At 36.1% G+C, this 25,348-nt stretch overlaps 1 protein-coding gene across 1 annotated transcript in view; it reads right to left on the reverse strand.

The window, feature by feature from the left end:
* ZNF407 (zinc finger protein 407) overlaps window positions 1–25,348 on the reverse strand; it is a 411,466-nt gene that overhangs the window by 146,215 nt on the left and 239,903 nt on the right. Inside the window, exons 5-7 of the mRNA XM_069468342.1 lie at window positions 16,891–17,057; window positions 13,244–13,327; window positions 4,216–4,336 (exon numbers count right to left, since the gene is read on the reverse strand). Coding sequence (XP_069324443.1) covers window positions 4,216–4,336; window positions 13,244–13,327; window positions 16,891–17,057 — 372 coding nt within the window. The remainder of the gene's footprint in view (window positions 1–4,215; window positions 4,337–13,243; window positions 13,328–16,890; window positions 17,058–25,348) is intronic.

The following is a 25,348-nucleotide window of genomic DNA, read 5'->3' on the forward strand; positions in this document are numbered from 1 at the left end:
TGATTTGTAATGGATTAGACTTTTGGATATTTTAGACAGTAAAAGCTAAGCAAAGGGGCACATGTTTACATCTAAATAGAATGAGATGTCATTGCCTAAATTAATAATGCAAACTTGAAAAATAGCCCCAGGTTCAAAAGACCAATTATAAAATTCTTTTGTACACAAATCTATATTCACATTTTTCATGAATAATTATAACTACTAGTATTTCTCCACTAATGTTCAATTTATAAAATGAAAAATATATTTTCAAATGAAATTTAAATAATATTTCAGCTTCTAATAATGGTAACTTACCTGCAAATAAGTGTTAATAATGACAAAGATAGGAATACTCTACAGGAATAATTTTTATCTATTTATATTATGCAAATAAAAATCTAAATGGTAAAAAGTTATTTGAATATTTTGAGCAATATTATGGAAAGATACTAATCAAATAAATATGAAAATAAAGTTCTTCTTAGGACATATGTGAGCATCTTGAAGACATATTAAATATATGGAAATCATATATACTCAAATTTATTTATCCTGTGAAAGTATTTCCTTTGTTTATGTGAGGTAAATATGGTAGGTATCTTGTCCCTCCTATTGTCTGCAAACAAAACAATCTCTTTGAATGTTATCTATTTATTTTTAAATTTTTTTTTCTCATCAACAAGAAAATAAAGGTATCTGTTCTAATTTCTACATTTCATCCATAGTCCATAACTTCAAAAATATTCTCATATTTGCAAATTTTTTGTGTTCCTGGTCAAGGTTAAATTGCCCTTTGTTCACTGGTAAAAGCAAACCTATCCATATGTACACAGAATGGTAAAACTATGGATGAACAGAAAGTTCAAACTATTTACTTTCAATAATGAAAGTATTCAGAAGTTTTAAAGATAAAAATATCACTTTTATAAGGGGCATTAAGGACTTCAAAAGGAAATTTCATAGCTATCATTGGATTTAAATGTCTTAAGTATTAATTCATAGTATAGTACCAATATACTTAGAATGCCCCATCTCCTTTTTAAGGCAGTACCTGAGAGGTACCACAGAGGTGGATCCAGCTGGCTTCAAGGCAGCAAGTACTCAACAGAAAGGATGCTATTTGAGGGAGATAACTTGAATAGGGGACAAGTAATACAACCTCAACCTTAGCAAAAAGTACAACGCACTTTCAAAGCAAGAAACCTGAAATACTTTGAAGTATGTTTATGCATACAAAGAGTCTTTCAAATCACAGTACTGATCAGAGGGAGGGGAAATCAAATCACAACCTTTGTAGTAAGACTATCAAAAGCCTTAAATCTTACTTCTAAAACTTTATTCTTAAAAAAATCATGAATATACACAAAGATTTAGGCACAAGCATTTTCAGAGTAAAAACCTGAAAATGGCCTACCTGCCCCAAAACGTAATAAATTGATTACTGTGAATCAATGTCACCCAAGGCCATGCATGTATTAAAATTATATTGCAGAAGAGTGGTTTTCAAACTAGGCATTCTGAAACTGTAAAGTGTATCAGCAATTATCTACTAATTGCTTGTAGATTTAATATATTTGTAACTACTTCAAAAAATGTAAAAAAAAAAAATTCACCTTGCCATGTAGCATAAATAAAATTTTAACACACTAAAGACCTTCAGGACATTGAAGAGTATCCTGAGATTGAAAGTTGAAGTGAGACCTACAGCCATGCTGAAACATTCCCCTGGGATGACAGTGAAAACAGGTCATGGTTCATCTAGTGACTCCATCGTGTAAGGCTGTGGGTAAGTGTCGTCAATGTATTTCTTACCTATATTCACCATGATCCTCTGAGGTCACTCCATTAATAATGCACATATCACAAATGAGAAAGTGGCGTTTTAGTCAGTAGTTTCACTATTAGTCAATAGTTTGGCTCGGGTCACACAGTTAACGAGTGCTGAGCCCAGATCCCTTACCAAGCCTGTGCGCCTCACTACACCCTCATGCTGTGTACTCAACCAAAATGAGACACCAACTGGATGCTGAAGCTAATTAGCAATTGTTATCAATAACCCTCCCCATTTTAAAAGTTTTTGCATGTCACAACAGTCTTATTATGTTTTTTTAATGTTGTAATAGGTAAATATTATAGACTTTATGAAATCTAATAAGTGGTAACTACCACTTTTAACTATTTCATATGTGGACTTTTATATATAACCTTGTTTGAAATAACAGTTCTGCTACTTAAAAATAAAAGTTTGAAAATCAGTTACATAGAAGAATAATTATTGACGTGGAAAGGTAGTTACAATTTGTTAAATATAAAAAATAAAATTTATGAGACAAAAAAAAAATCCCTCAAACAATAAAAATAAAAACGTCATGCATAGAGTACAGACTGAAAAAATATAATCCTAAGAGCCAAGTGTGATAATTAGAGGGAATTCTATAATTTTTGAATTGCTTTTCTGTGTTTTACAGGAAAGGCAACTATGGTATGATCCCTTTAATAAGGAAAATGAAGATTCAATAATGTTTATTTTTTAAAGAACCTCTATTATCAGCACCTTAGAATTTCTATGCCTACCTCTAATTGAATCACCATTTTACCAAATTTCCAAGAAACACAAATCCAGTGTTAAGCAAAGATAGAACACATAAAACGTTGAATGAATGAATAATTAATGAATGAAATATATCTGTAATATCTCTGTACTATTCGATGACCTTTCACATAAAACTTAATGCAATAATGTAGGTGATAATAGAGATTATGGCAATATATTTGCTGAATGCACAGGCTAGATCCAAAGCAATACAAAAATCTACTTTTTAAAGAAGGCTTTGGGCCAGGTGCGGTGGTGTATGCCTGTAATCCTAGCACTCTGGGAGGCTGAGGTGTGAGGATCACTTGAGGTCAGGAGTTCAAGACCAGCCTGAGCAAGAGCAAGACCCTGTCTTTACTGAAAATGGAAAATAAATTAGCCGGGCATGGTGGTGAGCACCTATAGTCCCAGCTACTCTGGAGGCTGGGGCAGAAGGATCACTTGAGCCTGGAGTTTGAGGTTGCTGTGAGCTAGGCTGACCTCATGGCACTCTAGCCCAGGTGACAGAGCAAGAAGCTGTCTAAAAAAAAATAGAAGGCTTCATATGTAACATACATATTCTAATATTCAACAGTGGGCTGCATTTAAAGACACTCCCCAATGTTCTCATGTCATCATGTGTAGCAGGGACAACGGAGAGCTTCAGCCCCAGAATGAAGAAGGCTCTCACTCTCGAGTTCTGGCCTCCTAAGACAGATGTCACTCAGCTGCCTGAAAACTCAGTGGTGTCAGCACCTTCCCATCCATTTAGAACATACATGGTGTCCTTGAAACAACTTTACCACCTTCTACTCCAGAGCTGAGATGCTGTCTCCTCTGTGAGAACTTCATCTGGGATCAACATGATCCTTCTCTGTGCACTCCCCTGGCCTCTTTACTGACCCATTCAAATATGTATTATAACTATTTATGAATATTTAGTCACCTATTATGTTATAATATCCTTCTAAGGGCAGGAAATATTTCTTATATCATCTTCATTGTCTAAATGAATGCCTCACTCATAGCAGATGAGAGAATATCTATGGGGTTGAATAATTGATTAATTGGAATAGTTCCTTACTTTGAACAATACAATAAAATCAATGGAAATTCAGGGGTAACAAAAAATTATAAAACCTAAGTATTAAGATTATAAAATATGGAAAAGAACTTTATATTTTTTAAACAGTAACTCAACTATGTATGATACTATACTGGTAGATACATGTCCTTATAAATTTGTCCAAATCCATAAACTGGACAACATCCAGAGTGCATCTTAACTTTGGACTCTGGGTGATAATGGTGTCAAGGTAATGATGTTGCAGTCATCAACTGCGACAAACGTGCCACTCTCGCGGGGGATACTAACAGTGGGGGAGCCTATGCGCGGGTGAGGGCAGGGCACATGTGGGAAATTTCTCTCCCAGCTTCTCGATTTTATTGTAAACCTAAAACTGCTCCGAAAAATAAAGTCTGTTAAAAAAAAGTCACTAAAATTAGGTACGAAAATAAACTTCCAACCTCATAACCAAATCATGCTTGAAAGTATGCTAATTCATGTTGATTAGCAAAGCTATGCTCCTTGTGGCGATTTAACAGGACTTCAGTCCGTCACGCAGCCCACTGGATGATGCCGCCCAGGGCGTCCTTACCTGTAGTCACACCAGGGGCACCGGTAGGGCTTTTCTCCCGTGTGCACACGCTTGTGCCGCGTCAGATGGGACTGCGTTGTAGAGGCAAAGTTACACTCATCACATTTGAAAGGTTTTTCTCCTGTAATATACCAAGAAATGCTATATATGAATAACAACAACAATAACTGGAAATGAAGGGCTAAACCAGGTATTGACGATGTTAAAAAGCTTATTTCCATGAAATGTGAAGCATACAGTTCAATAGACTCCACACATTTAGAACATTTGCATATTTACTCTGAGTGAGAAAATTAGAAGATATTGTCAATTTTTATTTCTATTTTAGAATATAAGCATGGTATAAGTAATATAGTTAAAATATATTTTACAAAAACAGGAACCTAAATTATAAGTATGGTTTAGCACAGCATGTAGAATGATTTGACTTTGTTACATTAGAACCACTAAAAAAAACAGTGAGATTAAAACCATGGGAAGACATATAACAGGGATACACTTTGAACGTATAAAACTTATTAAAATCTTAATGCTAAATATGGAGAAAAATAAAGTCAAGCTATAAATAGATACTACTTAAAAAATGTTAGAAGTAGAAAAAAAATTGCAGTTCATTAAGTTGAGTAAAAGGTACAGAGGCCTCAAAGAAAGGTTTAAACGTGTTATGCCATATTGCAATACACCAACGCCGTGCAGATACAAGGGGTGGGGAAGCGAACACAGGGGAGAGGATGGGCGCACCGTGCAGCGCATGGCGATGGGAGATGTTCTGAGAAACGCATCCTTGGGTATTTCATCTCGGGTGAACACCCTAGAGTGCACGTACATGAACCTGCCTGATGCAGCCTGCTACACACCTAGGCTGTATGGCATGGTGAGCCTATTGCTCCTGGGCTACAAACCTGTACAGCATGTTACTATTCTGAACACTGCAGGCAATTGCCACACAACGCCAGGTTTGTGTATCTAAACGTAGCAAAGGTGCAGTAAAAACACAGAATTCTAATTCTATGGGACCACCACTGCATGCGCAGTCCGTCATGGACTGAAGTATCCTTCCTCACGTGGTGCACGATTATGTGTGTATACACACATATTTGTAACACGTCACCATTTTATCCCAGAGAAGTTCAATGGCTTGCATAGGACACAAAGATAGTGAAGTAGTGTGCTGGTACCTTGAACAAAGTATTTAGTTTCACCTTTTTTCTCCCTTAATCACCCTGCCCATACCCACACACAGATACACATGTTCAAAGAATCATCAAGTCTTACCAGTTCTTTTTTTTTTTTTTTTAATTTAACTTAATTTTTTTTTGAAGAGACGGGGGTCTTGCTGTTGCTCAGGCTGGTCTCGAACACCTGAGCTCAAGCTATCCTCCTGCCTCAGCCTCCCAGAGAGCTGAGATTACAGGCGTGAGCCACCACACCCAGCCCTTACCTATCAGTTCTTAATTCCACTAGCTACATTGGCTGGTGAGCACTTGAAACATGAGTATTTAATTTTAATTAATGTAAATTTAAATTTAAAAACTGATACTCAACTCAGCTATTGAAAAAAATGCTTAAATATGGTTAGAACAGCTTGGGAATGTGAATCTACTTTTTGAAGTGTAAGTTTTATCAAATCTAAATATAGATTACGTATTTGAGATGAAAATTTTGCTTCTGAACTGAGATGTTCTACAATTGTAAAATATATACCAGATTTCAAAATCCTAGTATAAAAATATAATAAAATACTGTGAATAATGTTATGTTGATTTCATGTAGAATTAATAGTTTGTATATATTCAGTTTAATTACCTATACTATAAAAAATGATTTCACCTGTTACTTTTTCTTTTTTCTTTAATATGGCTACCAGGAGATATAAAATGATACATGTATAGCTCACATTACACTTGCATGGGACAATTATCTTCTAGAGGAGACCTGCTCCCCCCCCCCAAAATTAATATATAGTAATATTTTTCTCAGACTATTATCCTGATAAACTTTATATATGATGGATTAATTTTACATATGTTCGATAATTCTTGTTATATATTACTTTCCATGTTTTTCTGATAGCTTTATGAGTATATTGACTTATTTAGAAAATGAAGAATGAAATATCTTAGTTTAAAATTACATCAATTTGGCTATCAACAAAACTACATCTGTCCTGAAAATTAGAATGTTTAGAAATTTGTCCTCCATTCTCTCAGTTTATTTACACTGCCTCCCCATAACCGTAGTAACATTTAACTGAATGCACACACATCTCCTCTGGGGGTATTTCGTCCCTCATCGCAGCAGAGTAGAGTACTTAGATGAAGCCAGGTGGACTTCAATTCCAATCCCGGCTTTGCTGCATTTCACTTGCTACCTGTTGGACCCCTTGAGCAAGATGAAGAGGATAATACCACCAAACATGCACGGTAATTGTGAGGATTAAAGATGACAAAAAATATGGAAAGAGCACACTTAGCACAGAGTGCTCAATAACCAGTTGCTTTTATCATTATTGTGACAGAGCTGCCTAAACACTGGTGACTGTAAACAAGCCTCTCGAAAGATGAAAGATGGAGCACATAAGCCGTTCTCATCAAGAGCTCACAACCAGTAAAAAGATAAACAGCTAGAATATAGAAATAATTAATGGTTTTGCATGGTTAGCAATATGATATAAAGATATCATTTAACAGATCCTGCCAGGAAATATTTTTATATGATTTATTCTTATTAAAAAAACCTACCATATACAAAACAGAATAAAAATTTGAATTGAAAGGGATTTTTGTCTCTTTTAGCCATTCGTCCTGCGGACAAAACCCATCTATAGCACCCCACTCAAGTGGTCACCGAAGGTCTGCTTGAATAACTCTTTGTTCTCAGTTTCTAAACCTCTGCTCAAGTAACTTAAATTGTACAGACAACTCAATTGTAATGAATTGACTTATACAAAATTTCACTTTCATGATCATGGCAGGTTTTGCTTTAATTTGAGGGACAATATATGATATTGATAATGTGTAAGACTAAAAGAAAATAGTTCAATCTCTTCAACTTTGACACAGGAATATTCTATATCACAGAAACATAAACATGCACAAATAAGCATATCTGAAAATGTTTACTACATTGCAAGAACTGAATTTGTTCATTTAATTCAATGAATAGTAACTGCACAACAGTGTCAAAGCGCAGTTCCCATGAAAAGCAGAAATACAAAGGGAAGCACTGGTCTGGATAAAATCACACATATTATTAATTATTTTAATAATGTGACATACATCTGTGTAGACTGACCATATGTGGTAGATTGTATAAAGCATTTAACCAGATTCAATGAGGTATAACTGACACACAAAAACTTTCCATATTTATAATGCGCCATTTGGTTAAGTTTTGTTACTGATGAAACTACTAGCACAATCAAGATAATGAACACAACCACCAACCACAAAGGATTCCTTGCACTCCTCACCCCACTCATCCCACCCCCAAGCCACCATACATACCCTTTCTGCCAGTATACAGTAGTCAGCATTTTCTGGATATTTATATACACGGACATGCACAGTATGTACTCTCTTGGTCTGGCCTCTTTCTCTTAGCATAATTATTTTGTGACTCATCCATGTTGCTACGGTATAAATACTTCATTCTCATGGCTGAATAGTATTCCATTATATAGATTTGCCAAGTTTGCTTATCCATTTATCCAAACAACAAACATAATTAATCTACAATGAACTTTCACATGCAAGTCATTGCACGGACATATACGTCCTTGCATCTTGGCTAAATACCCTGGAGTGAGATGACTGGGTAACACGGTGGGTACATATTTCACTTTGTGAGAAACTGCCAAACTGTTTTACAAAGTGGTTTGACCATTAAACATTCTCGTCAGCTGTGTATGAAAGTTCCAGTTGCTCCAAATCCTCAGCAACACTTGCTATAGACGGTGCCTTAAATTTGCATTTCTCTACGGATATTGAAGATCTTTTCATGTGCTTATTTTCCATACATGTATATTCTTTCAGGAAGTATTTGCTCAAACCTTTGACCCTCTTTTAACTGGTTGGTTGTTTTCTCAGAATTGTGTTTTGAGAGTTCATTACATATTCTGGATACAAATCCTTTACAAGACTTGTGGCTTAAACATCCTTTCTCTCAGTCTCTGACTGCCTTTTCACTCTCTTCATAGTGTCTTTTGAAGAGAAGATATTACTTTATCAAGTTTTCATCTTATAATTTTTCAAGTTATCATTTTTTCTTTTATGGATCAAGCTATTGATGCCAAAGAAATTTTTGATAATTCAAGATCACAAAGATTTTTCACCTTTTTTATAGAATTTTTATAGTTTTAAGTTTTATATTTTAGATTATAATATTGAGTTGATTTTTGTATATGGTAGAAAGTATGGATCAAAATTCATTTTTACTGCATATGGATATCCAATTGTTCCAACAGTGTGTTTTGAAAAGGCTAAATTGCCTTTTCTTCTTTGTCAAAAACCAACTGACCATGTAGGTACGGGTCTGTTTCTGTAATCTCTATTCTGTTCCATTGTTATATTTGTCCATCTTGATGCCAATACAAGAATGATTTGGTTACTGTAGCTTTGTAACAAATCTTGAAGTCAAATACTCTAAGTCCTCCAAATTTGCTCATTTTTCTCAATGTTCTTTGATTATTTCAGACCTTTGCATTTCCATATAAATTTTGAAATCAGCATATCAATGTCTTAAAAACACAGACTGATGGAATTTGGATTGATCCATGTGGGAGGAATTGAAGTCTTAACAATATTAAGTCTTTTGAACTATACACATGTTATATCATTCTATTTAGGTCTTTCTTAATTTCTTTCAGTAGTGTTTTGAAGATCCCACGGTACAGATTCTGCATATCTTTTGTTAGATTTATCTCTAAATATGGTGTATTGTTTGAAAACAATTGACAAATAATGCACAGGTCTATTTCAGGACTCTATTCTGCTAGACTGATCTATCTGTCCATCTTTATGCCAATACAATATTGTCATGATCATGGTAGCTATAAGACTTCAAGTTGGCCGACAGGGTGGCTCACACCTACAGTCCCAGGACTTTGGAAGGCCGACGTGGGAGGGTTGCCTGAGGCCAGGAGTTTGAGACCAGCCTGAGCAACATAGTGAGACCTTGTCTCTACAAAAAATACAAAAAAAAAATTAGCCAGGTATGGTGGCACACACCTGTAGTCCCACATAGTTGGAAGGCTGAGGCAGGAAGATTGCTTGAGCCCAGGAGTTTGAGGTTGCAGTAAGCTATGATTGTAGTGAGCTATGATTGCACCATTACATCCTAGCCTGGGTGACAGAACAAGACCCTATGTCAAAAAAAAAAAAAAAAAAAAAGACAATAACAACAACAAAAAACTAAGTGGCCAAGCAATTCAAATATTTTGTTCATTATGCAAATTCACAAATGTATTCTGATGTCTCCTTATTCCATTCAACCTAAATGTCTGGAAAATGTTTTGGCATCATAACTCACCACTATCTTGTTTATTGTAATAGCCTTGGTAGACACCTTAAAGCTATCCATTCTTCGTGGATTTGGCAGGTATTTGAAGGGAGGTGAAAGGGGAACATCACAGACCCCACTGCCTACATTGGTCATATAAAGGTCATTGAAGACTCCAAACTTGACTTTCTTGATTTGGTAGTTTAACATAAGCTCTTTTTAAAATGTAGCTTATTTCATTTAAACTTTTGTAGCTTAATGTAGCTTATTTCATTAACCTTTGTGGCATTTTTATGTATCACAATTTGAACTTAAAAACAATACTTATAAAAAATAATGCCATTTATATTCTCTATAATTTACATTAAGTAGTATAGAAAATTATAAACTGTCATTTTATATTTACCTTGACCACAATATAGATAAAATTGTAAAATATTAAGAAATATTGAATTATAATATATGACTGACAAGGACAAATATAATGCTACAAAAATATTATGCTATATAAAATACTATGCTAACGAAAGCTTACACACGTCTGGGTTCTTGACAGGGTAAGAACCCCATGTCAATTTATACAAACTACAGTTTATTCAAATCTGTAATTAATAGTTAATTTGCAACTCATCAATTTTGTTACATGTTCAACACTATTGCTCTAATATGTAATTAGGTAATTTTTTTTTATCATTTATGGGTAATTTATTCAGGAAAATAAACTGCAGAAATATAGAAGGAGTTTTATGTTTGTTAATCCCAATATATTATCAAAAATATAAACCCAACTTCTAGACTGTAAAGTTTGAAAGAAAATCTTAAAAATTTGAAATAAGAATTTCGCTCTGCTAAATATTTGTTAACTGTTTGAAGTGAGCCAGGTACTACATGAAGAGGTATGCACATTGTCATGGAATGGTCAAACAGGTTTGGTGCATACTGGGACCAGTGCTTCTGAACCCGTTGTCATTCCAAGCCAGAAGATGACTAAACCTATGAGTGAGATATTTACTACTCCCAAATGACATAATGTATAAATCAACAGGGCTACCTATCTATACCCTATTCAAAAAAGCAGAACAAGAGTGAAATTTCATTTCCTTCTATTTTTCTCTTACATGACATAACAGTGTATATTCATTTAAAGTACGTTGCTTTTTACACTTTCCTTTAGAAGCAATAACCTTGACCAAATAACCATTAGGGAATATTTCACCTGTTAGGCAACACTGATAGAAAGTAAAGGGAGGACCGAGGAGGGACACCAGAGTGGCTGTCAACAGAGCGCAGTGTCCTTTTGTGTGTCAACCATCTGTCAGACAGGCTGACCACGTCTCACGGAAACACTTCGCATTCCTCTGGGCAGGCTGGTGGTTATTAAGCTGGCCAAGACCCTTCAACTACACGTGAGGATTTGCTCCTGTGCCCTTGAATCAAGGGTCTCTGACAGGTGATAAAAGTAAATCTTAGAATGGAAGATGTTTCGTGTCAGCCCCCTAGACAGTCTGTATTGCAGTGGGGAATTATTTACGCCATTTGGAACACTTTTGATACCTATCCCTTTCCAAGCTGATTGTAATTTGCGTGGTTACTGTGTGCTAAAAAGGTAAACCATGTCAAAGAGGAATACATCAGAGAAATATAGATTTCAGATGCACCATGCAAGTCTGGCCTTGGGGGAAAAGAAAGTTGTGTGTTGCTTAAATATTTTAAATCCAGCATAAATGCTAAGTGCCTAGACTGAGTTGTACTAAGCTGTTTTGTTGAAGCAAACAGTCTTAAGAACTGACTTTGGTATTAAAGAATCATGTTTGATTTGTGCCACAGAGGCAGATAAATGCCAAAAAGACAAATACCTCTGTCTGTGAGACATTGTCCTATATGGTATAAAGTTAATAGCAAAGTAATAAGGAGCCTCTGGACCTGACATAAAATATAAAGTTGTGCCAGCTCGATGCAGGCTTCCTGATCGATCTGCCACCCGGAACGCCTACGATCACAGCCTCGCGTCACACTGCAGTGGGGAGAGGGGTGCAACCCGCTGGCAGAAGTGGCACGGAAGGGGAGTCTGTTACTCCCCAGGGCCACACCAGCTGGGACAAAGTGAGCTACAGTGACGTTTAGATAGCAACAGTCTGCACACCAGTAAACGGAAAACATTAAAAAAAGTCCTTGTGAGCACACCATTACCGTAAATATCTCCAACTTCTCCATGACAGCGGTCAGAACGACTGCCATCAACTGGGTCCCTCCTGTCATCTGTGACAGTGAATCCTTAACTCAGTAGATTAAAATAGTGTGAACAGGTGGCTTCTATAAACTTAAAATGGAGTTTTATGTTTTAAATGTTAAGTTTACGTTTCCAACATTATGCTAAACATTGGAAGTTTCCCTTTGACTAAATAATAACTCTATGCCTTATGAAAATTTCAATCATACACACTCAAGATCTAAAAGGAATGGCTTGGCATTAATTTTCATTGATCTTGCAAATACCATATTGGGCATTGATGTTACCTGTACCTAACTGTTAAGCATAATAAATCAAGAATCATAATGTACCATAAGCAATATATTTTAGGTATTTTAATTTCATGCCATTTTGAGTATGACTGCCAAACTCAAACATTCTCATGGGACCCAAAGAAAAGAACAACATTTAGTTACCAGTTTTCTTACCACATGACCTGTCATCCAAACTAGGACACATTTGATAGTAAAAAGTGGTTTTATTAATAATTGCAAGAAACAACTGCCATAAAGCAGCATTGTCCCAGGCACATACAAATTAGAATTATGAAAATAATTACTCACAAAAACAATTAGATTAAGTAGGTTATAAAATTTGATAAATTTTTAAAACTTTTCATCCCTAAGTGTTCCTAATAGAGGAATCTATGGTATTTTGTTGAATCACCAAGAAAAGACCATATCATGGAGAAAAAAATCCTCTTCAGTGTCCATAATTATCTCTGATGTTTCTTCTTTGTTGCTTTCCATTCTTTAGCAAGAATAACTAAACAGCACTGACTTCAAATCCTATCTAATCTCAGATGGGCTGAAGGGCAGGAGGAAGGGTAGGTGGGGAGGGAGGGTGGGAGCTAAGCTCGTAGCCAGCTGAGGAGGGAGGTGGGTGATTAGGTAACAGGTGGGCAGAGAGAATGATTGAGAGGAAGACTGGACTCCACAGTTCCCACCCACAAGGCCCAAGGCAGAGTCTTGACTACAGAAAAAAAGTCTCCTTTATCTGAGCTTTGGAAGCCAAACTATTGTTTTTCTCCTACTTAAGGTAAATTTACTGAGGATACCTAACTCCTGAAATACGCAATATGTCTATTTTTTAAATATATAAAAACAGAAGATTTAAAATTCTACATTATTCAACTAGAATTTTCTGTAGACCCTTCAAGTACACAGATGTTATCAAAATTAAAAAGAAAAGTAACTGATGACATCAAGAATCACGGCTGGGGTGTCCGACGCCCTGTCTCCCTCTCTGCAGACAAGGGCTGGCAGGCTCGGTACTGACCTGTGTGCTGCCGGCGGTGCTTGGTGAGGGCATGCCGGGTCCCGCCAGCAAAGCCGCAGAGGTCACACAGAAACGACTTCTCGCCTGTTGCAACAATAAACAGATGAGGGACTGCAGAGGTCACAGATCATTAAAACATATCTATCAAGGCTTTCAGGGTTACTAATTCCTCCAATCAAATGTTTCCATGTAAATATGTCAAATGGGAATGAAATTACCACTGCGGTTTATTGACTGTGATAAAATCTGAAAAGCACCACTGAACATAATTACATACTTGTCAGACCCATAAAAATTAGCTTTATTATCAATGGAATGGTTTTGTACAACTTCATTTCTGGTAGATGTCTTCCAGATGGGGCTGCTTTATGCACTTGAACAGTTTTTATGCATATCCTGATTTTTTACAATTCCCATACATCTGGCCTTTCTGAGCTGAGTAAAGATTGCTTGGAATAGTTAATATACAGTATATATGATTATGCTTAAATAAAACATATTGAATTTTCTAACATCTTAAGGATACTGAATTGGTTTTACCTGATTCTATCAGGGTCTTCTTTAATCACTTCCTTCTTAATAATATGAATTGAATGGTTTCCTTGATCATACTGAAGACCCCAAGTAACAATAAACTCTACTTGCTCAGTACAGATAGCAATTCAAAGCTGTTTATGTTTCTCAAACTTTCATGGCATAAAAAAGGAAGTCTAGGGATTGCTAAAGAAATTGCACAGCAACTCCTATTATTTATCTTTAATGACAGCTCTGGACTGGAAACCTCTGCAACACTTAGGGACAGATTTGGCAGACTTAGTATTTGTTAGAAGTGTGCAAATGCTCATTGTTTTATTTTAGCATTTTCACACAAGCTAGCATTTGCCCTACAGTTTATAAATGCAATATATCTTTCCACTATAGCATATTTAGGCAATAAGAGCTGGCTAGCCAGGCAGTTCATCCCATAAGACTCACAAAAGAGGGCAAAATAGAATAAAAATGCTAACCTTAGAGAGACTCCGTGAAATTATAAAACAGTTTTCCAGAAATAAAATCAATCATTTATATCTATCTTTATCTACTTTACTCATTTAGACATTTAATGCAACAAGTCTTTCAAGAGTGTTGCCAGAGTCAGCCTGCTTTGTTCCAAAATGTTTTGGTATGCCGTAACAGAAATTTGGCTTGTGGTGTTTTAGAAATTATAATTGCTTTTTTAAGGCTATAATAAATAATAAATATAGGAAGGTAGGATAACTTCTGCAATCAAAAATCCTCCCTTAAGAGCATTATTGGTTTTTCTAATTTAAATGAGCACATATAAAGTTTTAACCAAATTATGCTTAATCTTATTTCCAAAGGATATGTTAAAATGTTCACTATCATTTTAAAAAGATAAGACTGAATTTAAACATTTTCACTCTTTCTACTATCCTATCTTTGGGTTAAGTTCATTCCTTGGTGTCATTATTTCAATAAAGAAAGAACAGACTAGATGGGCTCTGAAGAATAAAGTTTAATTATAATCACTCATTTAATTATTTAATCAATTTGAAATATACATCTTTCTAAATAACTGTATTATCAACTAAATAACAATGAAAGTAGACTTTTTTTAAATCCCGAAAGACAAGTTGCTTGTCCATATTAACACGCTATCCTGTGTTCAGGCAGAACTGTCCTCCCCGTGTGCGCATGCTCACAGTTCTGTGGGCGTGGCCGCCGCGCGTGGGCGGGGCTGTGTCTGCGCCCCGCTCGGGCCGCCCCGCTCGGGCCTCCCCGCTGCGTGGGAAAGCTGGGGCGCTGCCGCCAGCTAGCAACATTGCTAATGAGGAAAGGGCATTTTTATGACTTTGGGTTTAAGAAAAGTGTTCTTCCTTTCTATCATTTATGAACTTCTTTGTGACATGTACCTTTCTTATAACATGAAAATATTAAGTGTAGAAAAATCCTGAGATTTATATTCTTTATATGCATGTAAGTGGGGTGTGTGTGTGCATACACACACACGCGCAGCATATATATGCTGCATATGTTAAGTTTTATTCTCTTCCCTATTTTAAGATATTTACAAAGATAAAGTTATTAATTTTCCATGTGATTTGATTCTAGATACATTAGTGACCTTGATTTTTTTGATGTGTAGGATTTTATTTAGGATGTTAGTCTCCAATGTATTGTATGTCATATTTACCTTGGTGGCTTGATTTGTTTTTCATTCTAAATTCAATTTTCACTTGCCTCTTTTTTTTTTTTTTTTTTTTTTTCCTTTTTGGAGAGGGTAGGGGCTGGTCACAGTTGATCAGTGGGCAAACAGTATTTTTTGAAAAAAAATTTTTGAGGAAAAAAACTAAATATATTTCACTCAATATAGAGAGGGTTCATTTAATATGCCATATTTATATGATAGTAGAGCTATAATGGGGGACTTCTTTTTGTAACAACTTGAATTAGTTTCAAGTGTACCATTTTGCATTCAAATGTAGAAAGACACGGAAACTAATCCTTTATTTTCTATTAGAAAACAGCCACTGTCCCCATCTCTCATTATGGTGCAGACTACAAGACCTAACAACAAAAATCCATATTATTGATCCAGCCAAGTCTCCACAATTATTCTTTAGAAGGAAACGCCGACGATAAATTACATCTGCACTGGCTTTTCATCTGCTGTTCGATATAAGTGATCTCTCAGGGCAGGCTGGAGACCTTAAATCGTCAACACCCTTGTCAAGGAAGCTAAGGAGGCCCGGTCTTCCCACAAACTGCTTCAGAAGAACTTTTAACCTGTAATTTCTAACAATAATATAGGATTCTTGGCAATCAGAAGAACATTTGGGAATGCTGATTAAAATTTATTATTTTTTTTCCTGAAACAAAATACATTTCGAGAGGTGTAAACAGAAAGACCAAAAAATCACCAAATAGCTCACAGTAATGCAGTGATGTAAGGAGAGCACTCAAAAATAAGCTTGTAAGTAGTTTTGGGCCCACTAAAACAATGCAAACAAGTCATCAAGGCAGCACATGACAACAGGGTATCAATGGGATGTGTAGCTCTGAAGGCCCCAACTGAGAGTTCCCAGCACCTATCACAGATGGAGTCTCACTTCTGTTTTACTGTCAATTACTTTAAACTCTGTAACAGTTAAATGTTTTGATGAGAAATGTATGTGAAGTTGGACTTTTTGATTAAAATTTTGTAAGTAATACATAAAACTAAGATTCAGTAACGTTCAAAAGTATTATGGAACTCAGTTTATTTCATAACAAAAGATGAGACTAGTTCGCCTCAAAAAGTTAATCTCCCCAAATAATCTTCTATAAACATACCTGAAAAGATAGGTTTAAACACACACAAATACATAAACATACAAACATAAATGGGCTTCTAAATATAAATTTATTTTGTTTAAACACATTTGCACACGTGTGCACACACACACACACAGATAAAAATGTCACTTTAAAATTACCCTTGAGTATCACTGAAAAGCAACAAAATGATACCGTACCTTTCAATATAGAATTACTGCAATCTCAAACCCTGCTAGGGGGGCTTCATTTCCAACAATTCCCATCAAGATCATTAAGGCCTGTCCCCCGTCCCCCGTCTCCCAGCCCCAGGGCGCACGAGCGCGGCACACCTGTGTGCGTCCTGTAGTGGTCTTTCATGGCAGAGGCTGTGAGGAATGAGTAATGGCACGTGGGCCAGGTACATTTAAACGGCTTTTCTCCTGTGTGGAGCTTCATGTGGTTGTTCAGGGCCCACTTCTCTGTGAAACTTCTATCGCATAAGTGGCATGTAAATTTCCTGCAGGAAGGAGAGAGAAAACAACGTAAATGTGGCCTGCACACCAGCACCCACGGCCCCAGACAGAGCGTGTCATAACCCCGGAGAGTGGCGCACACGCAGACTCTGGGAGGAGAGCTGCAGGCCTGGTCTGTCATGTCTGTATAACCAGGCATTGATTTTTCTGTCGAGGCCTGGCACTTCAGCCATTTATTCTCTGCTTTGCGGTTGGGCCCAACGGGTTTGAAAAATTCTGTTACAGTCCAGTCACCCCTGAGGCAAAAGTGAGAATAGATTTCACCTGTACAGGCCTACACCACTTATCCAGGGCATGGGCTGTCAGAGCAAAGGCTAAATGAAATGCTATCCATACTCAAGCACTCAGACAAGCCCTGCTGCCTGGCGGGCAGCGCTGCGGCTGGAATAGCCTCGCAGCACGCCGCGGCCGCCGCCGTGCTCCCGGGAAGAAGAGCAAAGCCCCAAGGTGCTCCCTGAACCGGGCCCTTCTGTGGGACCACCCCACAGAAACGCCCCCTTTGATAAGAACAAAAACAGGTCATGACTACAGATTTTACAGAACGAGTCTTTGAGAAAAATAAACCTCAATTATTTCCTATATGAAAAAAATCTGAAAATAACAAATCAGTAGTTATACAAGAAAATATTTGAGTTTCGCAGTGCATGGTTTGAGATCATTCAGTGCCTTTAATGATAAGGGATGTGAACCACAAACAAAACCTTTAGCACGTCCGCTGCCTGGTCTTCTGCGCCCTTCGCTTGCACTCAGGAAATCATCACCAAAATTTACTTTTTAATACAACTGAGTTTAAAGCAATCCCTGTGACTAATAAAATACTGTCCAGCTAATTAATTCAGGATAATGAACACTCAAATAAAAGCAAATTAAAACCCAATAATCAAAATTAAAATATTTGGGTAAGCTGACAAGCACTGGAGACTGTGGCAGCGTGGGCTCACTACCACGAACTGGGCTCTGCTTTCGGCAAGTCACTGCAATTAAAAATGTAAGATTCCAATTGCTGCGTTTTAAATTACGATATAAATAAGCAGATCTGTAGAGTGTATACTTTCACACAGAGGCTTCAGCCATGATTTTACGAATTTCCTTAACCCCGTAAGGGCCAGTAAGGAATCCCACAGTCAAAATAATTAACTTTCCTATTTTGAAGCAAATGTGAATTACTTTAACAAATTAATAATTCAGAGTTTCACAAATTCCTATGAATCGAATTACAAAGCTGCTTTTATGAAAATCCTTCTTCTTTTATTCTATATAGTTGTTTTTATAAAGTTAGATTTTAAATATAATAGAAAGAAAAACATTAAATATTTAAGAAATGCCATAAAACATATCTAAAGTGTTTAATATTAAAATTGCCAATTTATTTATATAATACATGTAAAGAGATACTATATTTACACCCATTAATACACTGACTTGAAATTACTGTATCATTTGATCATTGCTTACTGGGACTAGAGAATGACAAATATAACTAAATACTGCGAAATGCACTGTAAAAAAAATATCATGTCCGTATATCTCTTTGACGGGTCTTCATGCATTTAACATTTCAAAACCATGACAGGGATCTTATTTCTAAGATAAATTCCCCTATCTACTTATTTCTTCATGTATTTATTGTGGATCTAACCTTCTCCTACAAGAAATAAATAAGGAGGTTAAGTAGATGCTATCTTTTAAAAAATAGTTTCTCCAGACTGTATTACAACTTTATGAATGACAAAATAAATCCCTCATTTTTAAATCTACCATGATGTACATTTAACAAAATTACATCTATGAAACTTCAATATATGTACTCTATTATTCATATGTAATAAAAATGTTAAACTAAAGCTTAGTGCCTGTCGTGAAATGACAAAAGCCAGATAACAAAGAGCTAAGACCACCACTTGACTTTCAGAAAACCCCATGTGTTTTACAATTTGCTTTATGAAAATAATTAAGTTCAGGCACTGGTACTTCAAAAAGAACCGAAAATACCACCTATGTAAACTGTCCTTATAAAGATGAAGATACACTCATCAATGGGGTATTTCCTGAAACTACACAAATTCTGAGTTTCAAATATTCTAAAATATTTGGCTTCTCACAAGTCAGTAAGGCCTTCATCATCACCCAAGGGATCCTTGACCTCCTGGAGACCCTCAGGAAGTCCACTGTGAGGAGGCTCCAGGACAGAACCTGAGCTAAATATGCAGTTCTATCTTGCGTGTGGTCCCAAGAAGTCAGGGCAGCAGTGTGTGCTCTGCCTGGACTGTAGGAATACCCAAATGCCCACTATACCGAAACACTGCTCTAGACAGCACAGAGAGATCAAAGGGAAAGGAGTCAGATTTGGCTTTCAAGGAAATACAGGCTACTAAATGAGAAAAATCATTCACAAAAATAAACTCAATGCCAGAAAAAAAAAAGCCACATAAAATGCCATCATAAATTTAAAAGAAGAGCAATTAATGGGGTGGGGCAGATGAGAGAAGGCTTCCCAGAGGTGGCATGTGACGCAGACATTACAAGGTAGGCAACCACTGGAAATGCAGAGCTGCCAGGCAGGCTGTCAGTGATGGGAGACGCAGGAGCGGGTCAGGGAGACGGGCAAAGGTGTGGGGCGGCGCCGGGCCAATTGTGACTGCAGACTGCTGCCGCCCGCAGCACGGAATCCCTCGAGTCACCAGGGGCAGGGTGGAGCCCCAAGGCTTCCAGGAGCCTGGATGAGGTGGTACAAATGCTTTCCTCTCCCCAAATGGTGGTCTTCAGAATCAGAATGTGAGATGTGGACATCACAGCAACAAGGGGTTCTTCAGGCTGCACAGGGGTCCCAGTTCTCATACCATTTGGTCTTCCCCGCATCCTCAGCATTTGTTGTTATTTTACAGACTGTGGCATGTTAAAAACACAGAACAGGGCAGAGCTGTGTCCACCACTCACATTTACATACAGAGATGAGAACATATTTGTTTTAGGTCTTTTCAATTCTAAACATTTAAAATTAATTACTAAAAGTTTAAACATTTACCAATTAATTTTTAGAAAAACAACGCTATGCTAGGCACCATAGAGTATGACAACTGTACTTAGCAGAGGCCGCCTCCAGGGGAGACAGCTGGGCCTCAATGCCATTTACAGCTTTCAGGTGATCTAGCTACTGCCTCCTTTACAAGGTTCACTGACAGTTCCAAACGCCAGAAAGTGCTAGCAGATTTGGAATGGACAGGGCAGTTTTTACCTTCCCGTTCCCTGGGCTTTACTACATAGTTTAACCAGATATGAAGAGATCTTAAAGGTTTCAATAGGAAAAAGAGTCACAAGCAAACGAAATTAAATGAGTTCAGACTTCTCAATGGCAACATGAGGAATTTGAAGACAATGTAGGAATGATTTGGACTTTTAGAGGGAAATGATTTTAAATGAAGCATGTTATTCATAACATTTTGAGTAATTCCTATCACAAGGTGTTTTCATTATGGAGTTCCTGGGACTGATATGACTATTATGCTAAAACTTTTTGAAATAAAGCCCTTTTTTACACAGATAACTGTGACATAAAACTCAATTAAGAGTTAAGCTGTTACCATAAATTTATGAGGATTCCTATTAATATATTAAATAAGGGTTTCTAAATTCTAAGCATTTTTAGTACTCCTGATGTATTTACAAGAAGTTTCTTCATTCACTGCTGTGTGCTGTTTTCTTATTAGCACCCCTGCCAATATCGGGGTGACGCTGGGCCTTTGCTCACCCACATGACAAATCCAGGGAGCAGAGGTGCAAGACAGGATGTTCACACACACCGGTGGACCTTCTTCTCTGAAATTCCCTCACTTTACGATTTCTAATAACAGAGCCAAGATTAAAATCCACATCTCTAGACTTAAAATTTTGAAGAGAGAATATTAAATATCCTCATTGTCAGCTATATAACAATAACTAGAAATTCTCATCTGGGCATTGCTAGGCATTATGTGTAATGTTAAGCTAAAGAATAAGTATGCAGCTGAATGATGATGATGTGATTAACAGCACTATCTTAAATAGACATTTTGGCCTTAGAGAAACTCTGTTAGAGCATTTGTCTATTTTTAAATGTCTGAATGGAAGACAACTTATGTCAAAATACCTAACTTATATTTTGAGTTGTATCCATAACCTTACCTTTCCATATTACTAGCGTAAGTATCCTAAGAGGGGGTTTTATAGTCATCTTCTTCAAATTATGTTTTTAAATACTATTTAAAAAGCTTTAAATCCAAATAGGTGGATTATTCATTCTATTTACTAGAAACTTAATAAAAAATCTGTATATATCTCATGGACATATAAAGGTATTTTGATAAAAATACTTTATTACTTTATTTTTAATAGTAAGAGGTATAGTTAGTATAATTTTATGCTGTTTTCAAATCTCTCCAATTAAGGATAATTTTGGTTTATAATTGTTTTAACAATGCATTTTAAAATTGAACATGTCTAATCCCTACCTTTTACCCTAGAAAGTCCAGTCTATGTATATATACTATTGACAAACTCTTGCACATTTACAAACATATAAAAAATCCTCCATTAAAATTTAAATAATCTTAAATATCTATCAGGTTGGGAGTAGATAAATAATGAGTTTAATAATAAAATGAAAATCATAATGCAGTGATAATGAATAAACTAGCAGTACATTTATCAGAATGGGCTAAAAAAATTTCAGAAAGGTAATTGTATTAGAAAAACAAGTACATAATTATATCATTTATATAAAATTTTTCAATGAACTAAACTATATTAAATATATAAATATATGCAAAAACATGCATGATATTATCATTTGAGGACACTGATGGACACTGAGGAGAGGGGGGCGGGACAGATGGCTGTATAGCGCTAATCATAGTTGTAATATTTTGCTTTCAAAAAGAAAGAATCTGAAGTGAAAATGACCACATGTTAACATCTTCCAAAGTGCTTCCGTTATTTTTGAAAATTTTCATAATTCAAAATAATATTTAAATTAAATATTTATCTTTTCTACATGATACCTTAGGCCCACCTTGTCAAATTAATAGACCACACAAACTCACATTTACAAAAGCACACCAGGGAGCCAGATCTGGTGTGCTACAAATAAGATTTTAATAAAGAAGCCTATTTTTATCAAAATATTACAAAATTATACAGTCATCTTTCAAAACTGTGACAGAAAGATGTTAACTGACATCTAAAAGTAATTGTTGTAAAACTGAACTGATGTCAAAAAACTTAATTGACAGGTATTGGGTGTCGTTTTGAATAAACAGAATATAGAACTGTGGAAACAATATGATTTCTAGCAAAATAGTCCAATGTACTAATGAAGGTTTCAACAATTTCTAAGGTACGCAAATACTACCAATGTACTGGCAGTTTCTTTGGAATAAAAGCCTCCTTTAATAATTATAACTTAATTATATAATACATTAAGAGATGAAATGAAAATCATGTGGTATTTGACCAGTAGGGTTGTCATATGAATTTCTACAGAGCTACAAATATAACTGAAAAATAATCACTTTCTTGAACAAAAAGGTATGTAAAAAGATATATAAAGAAAAATACTGAAGAGCAACTACAATGCTCAATTAATTCACATGAGCATCTTACCATTAAAAGTACCTCAAAGAATAGCAAAGCAAAATGAAGAAATTGAAGAAATTCTGCCACAAGAACAAATTCAATATCTATAAACACCATAATTGTGAGATGTGTATATTCTTTTTGGCCCAGGAAACATCTGAGTAAAAATACACAATACAGCTTTTAGACTTAAAATTATTTTTTCATGCAAAACAGGCACAAAAAGCACATTAAATATTCCACTATTATTCCACAGTAATCATGTTCATCTTATTTCTATAAAATTCCAAAATGCCATAAAGCACACTTAAATATAACACGCAACTTTAAATTACATGGAAATTAAATAGTCTATTGTTCCAAAATTGAATAATCAAAAAGGTACACTGACAGTCAAATAACAATGACTGTATTTAAGACACTTAGGGTCATCTTTGGTCACCTCCTTCTGCATATTTGTGTGCGTGTGTGTATATATACAAAGACTAAATAAAAACTTTGCCTCAATTAATAAAGTTATATCCTGAACCAAAATTGTTCCTGATAATACAAATATCAAGATTATTTAAATGAGGCTAGACTTTGAGAGTTGCCTGTTTCGGATTACATACAAAATGTGAGCACAATTTATATTAGGAAGCCACAAAGACCTAAGATTAGAAAGGTTTCATTTACTAAATTCAACTCTGAAGGCTCCAGCATGGCTTCCAGATGAAAAGTAGGAAAACCTCCCTTGAGGGCTTTTACACAGTTCACAAGGGAGCCAGCTACTTAAGCCAAGAGTCTTGAGTGCATTTTTGCCCTGAACAGGTGATAATTAGCCTAATTAACAGGCTAGATCCTTGTTAACTAGTTGGAAAAGAAATTTAACCTCACTCATGCCGAAGCCTGTCATTTATAAACCTCTTAACATATCACTCAGGTTCTAAAAGCTGTGAAACATATTTTTCTGGCCCTTTCAATTCAATTCAAGGGTTGAAAAGCTTTTTGTCAAAATAACTTCTGGGAGGAGCATTAAGTAGAATATTAACCCCAGGTTGCCTCAGTCTACTAAGAACCAAGAGAATGACTCATACTAAAGAAAATCATTCAAGGATTACAATTGCTGCACCCTCAAAGATTTGAATTCATCTTTCAAAATCTCATTGCTATGAAATTTTTCTTTGTCAAAGAGACCATAAACTCTGACCTAACAAAAAAATCACATTAAGTTTAGCTGGAATTTTCCCCATAACACCACGTGCTTTGTATCCGATACTCATCAGCACAATAGTATCTTAGATGAGGTAAGGTTAGGACTCTGTGTAAAAGACCAGATAGTACATATTTTCAACTTCGGGGGCCATAAGGCCTTTGACACAACTACTCAACTCTGCTGAAGTAGCACAAAAGCAGTCATAGATAATATGTAAACAAATGAATGTGGCTATGTTCCAATAAAACTTTATTTACAAAAACAGGCAGTGGGCCCGATCTGGCCTTCAGGCTGTAGTCTGACAATCCCTGGTTTAGATGAGAGGTCAAATCCCCCTACCTCGGCCTCCCCAAACACCCCCATCTACACAGGGTAAAAGAACCCAAATCGAATGCTGCTGGCAAACAAAGGTCAACTAAACCTCTCTCTTTCTCAAGGTTTAAGAAGTTGGTTTAGTTCTAAAATTGATCATGTCTCTTGCAAGACTTTAAAAGTCCAACAGGAGAAGAACAGGTGGAAGGAATTATTCTGCATATGAGACCCATTCCAGTCAGAGGCTGCCCTGTCCTTTTCAAAACTACCCCCCTTTCAACTATATCACAAAGCTGGAGGGCTTGGAAAGTTGAAACAATTTTAACTAACCACAGAAGTCAAGTCCTGGAGAACAAGACATATATTAAATTGCCACAGTTCTCTAGTCTGAACTAAATGAAATTTTATTGCTTCGGGTTAGGTAAAAAAAACACTGGATTTATGTAAGGAAGGTTAAAATAGTAGTCACTAATATGGGACTAATATTACTGTTTAAAGAACACAGAAAGAGAATTTCTTTTAAATCATTGTTCTTACTGAAATACATATTCTGAGCTAAAATGAGAAAATGCATTTCAATCCATACTTACACCTTCCTCCCAAATGCCTTGACTAACTTTCAAACTTTGGACATTTACAACACAATTCTAACAATCTTCAAATTATTATAGTTCAGCTACTTCTATAGCAATCAACCAATAAAAAATTAGTATTGGGACTCACTGTGTGTCTAGCAATGATCCATGCTATGTACAAACCTATAAATAAATGAAAGACAGCTATTCCTCCCCAAAGGGTGACTATGACTCAGTGGTCAACAATAATGTCAGTGAAATAATTAGAACACAAGAACACCACACTATGTGGGACTTTGTGGGGGAAAAAAAAAAAGCTTCAAAAGATGTTCAGGAAAAGTATCAATGACTACAGACTGAAATGGTTAGAAAAGGCTTCACGTTAACGTGGTGCTTCAGAGAAGTCTGCAAGGGCAGGGTCAACTGACACAACACTGAGCCCCAGGGCGGGAGGAGGCAGGAGGTGGTGCACCTGAGCAGGGGGCCACCCCCCGAATCAGGGTGAGGAGCAGGTAGCATGGGATAGGGAAATACAGCTGCGTAATTTACAAGGCAGATTAAAATGGTCTTGATAATCAGATGA

The sequence above is a fragment of the Eulemur rufifrons genome, chromosome 5, assembly GCF_041146395.1.
Source record: "Eulemur rufifrons isolate Redbay chromosome 5, OSU_ERuf_1, whole genome shotgun sequence".
Classification (NCBI taxonomy): domain Eukaryota; kingdom Metazoa; phylum Chordata; class Mammalia; order Primates; family Lemuridae; genus Eulemur; species Eulemur rufifrons.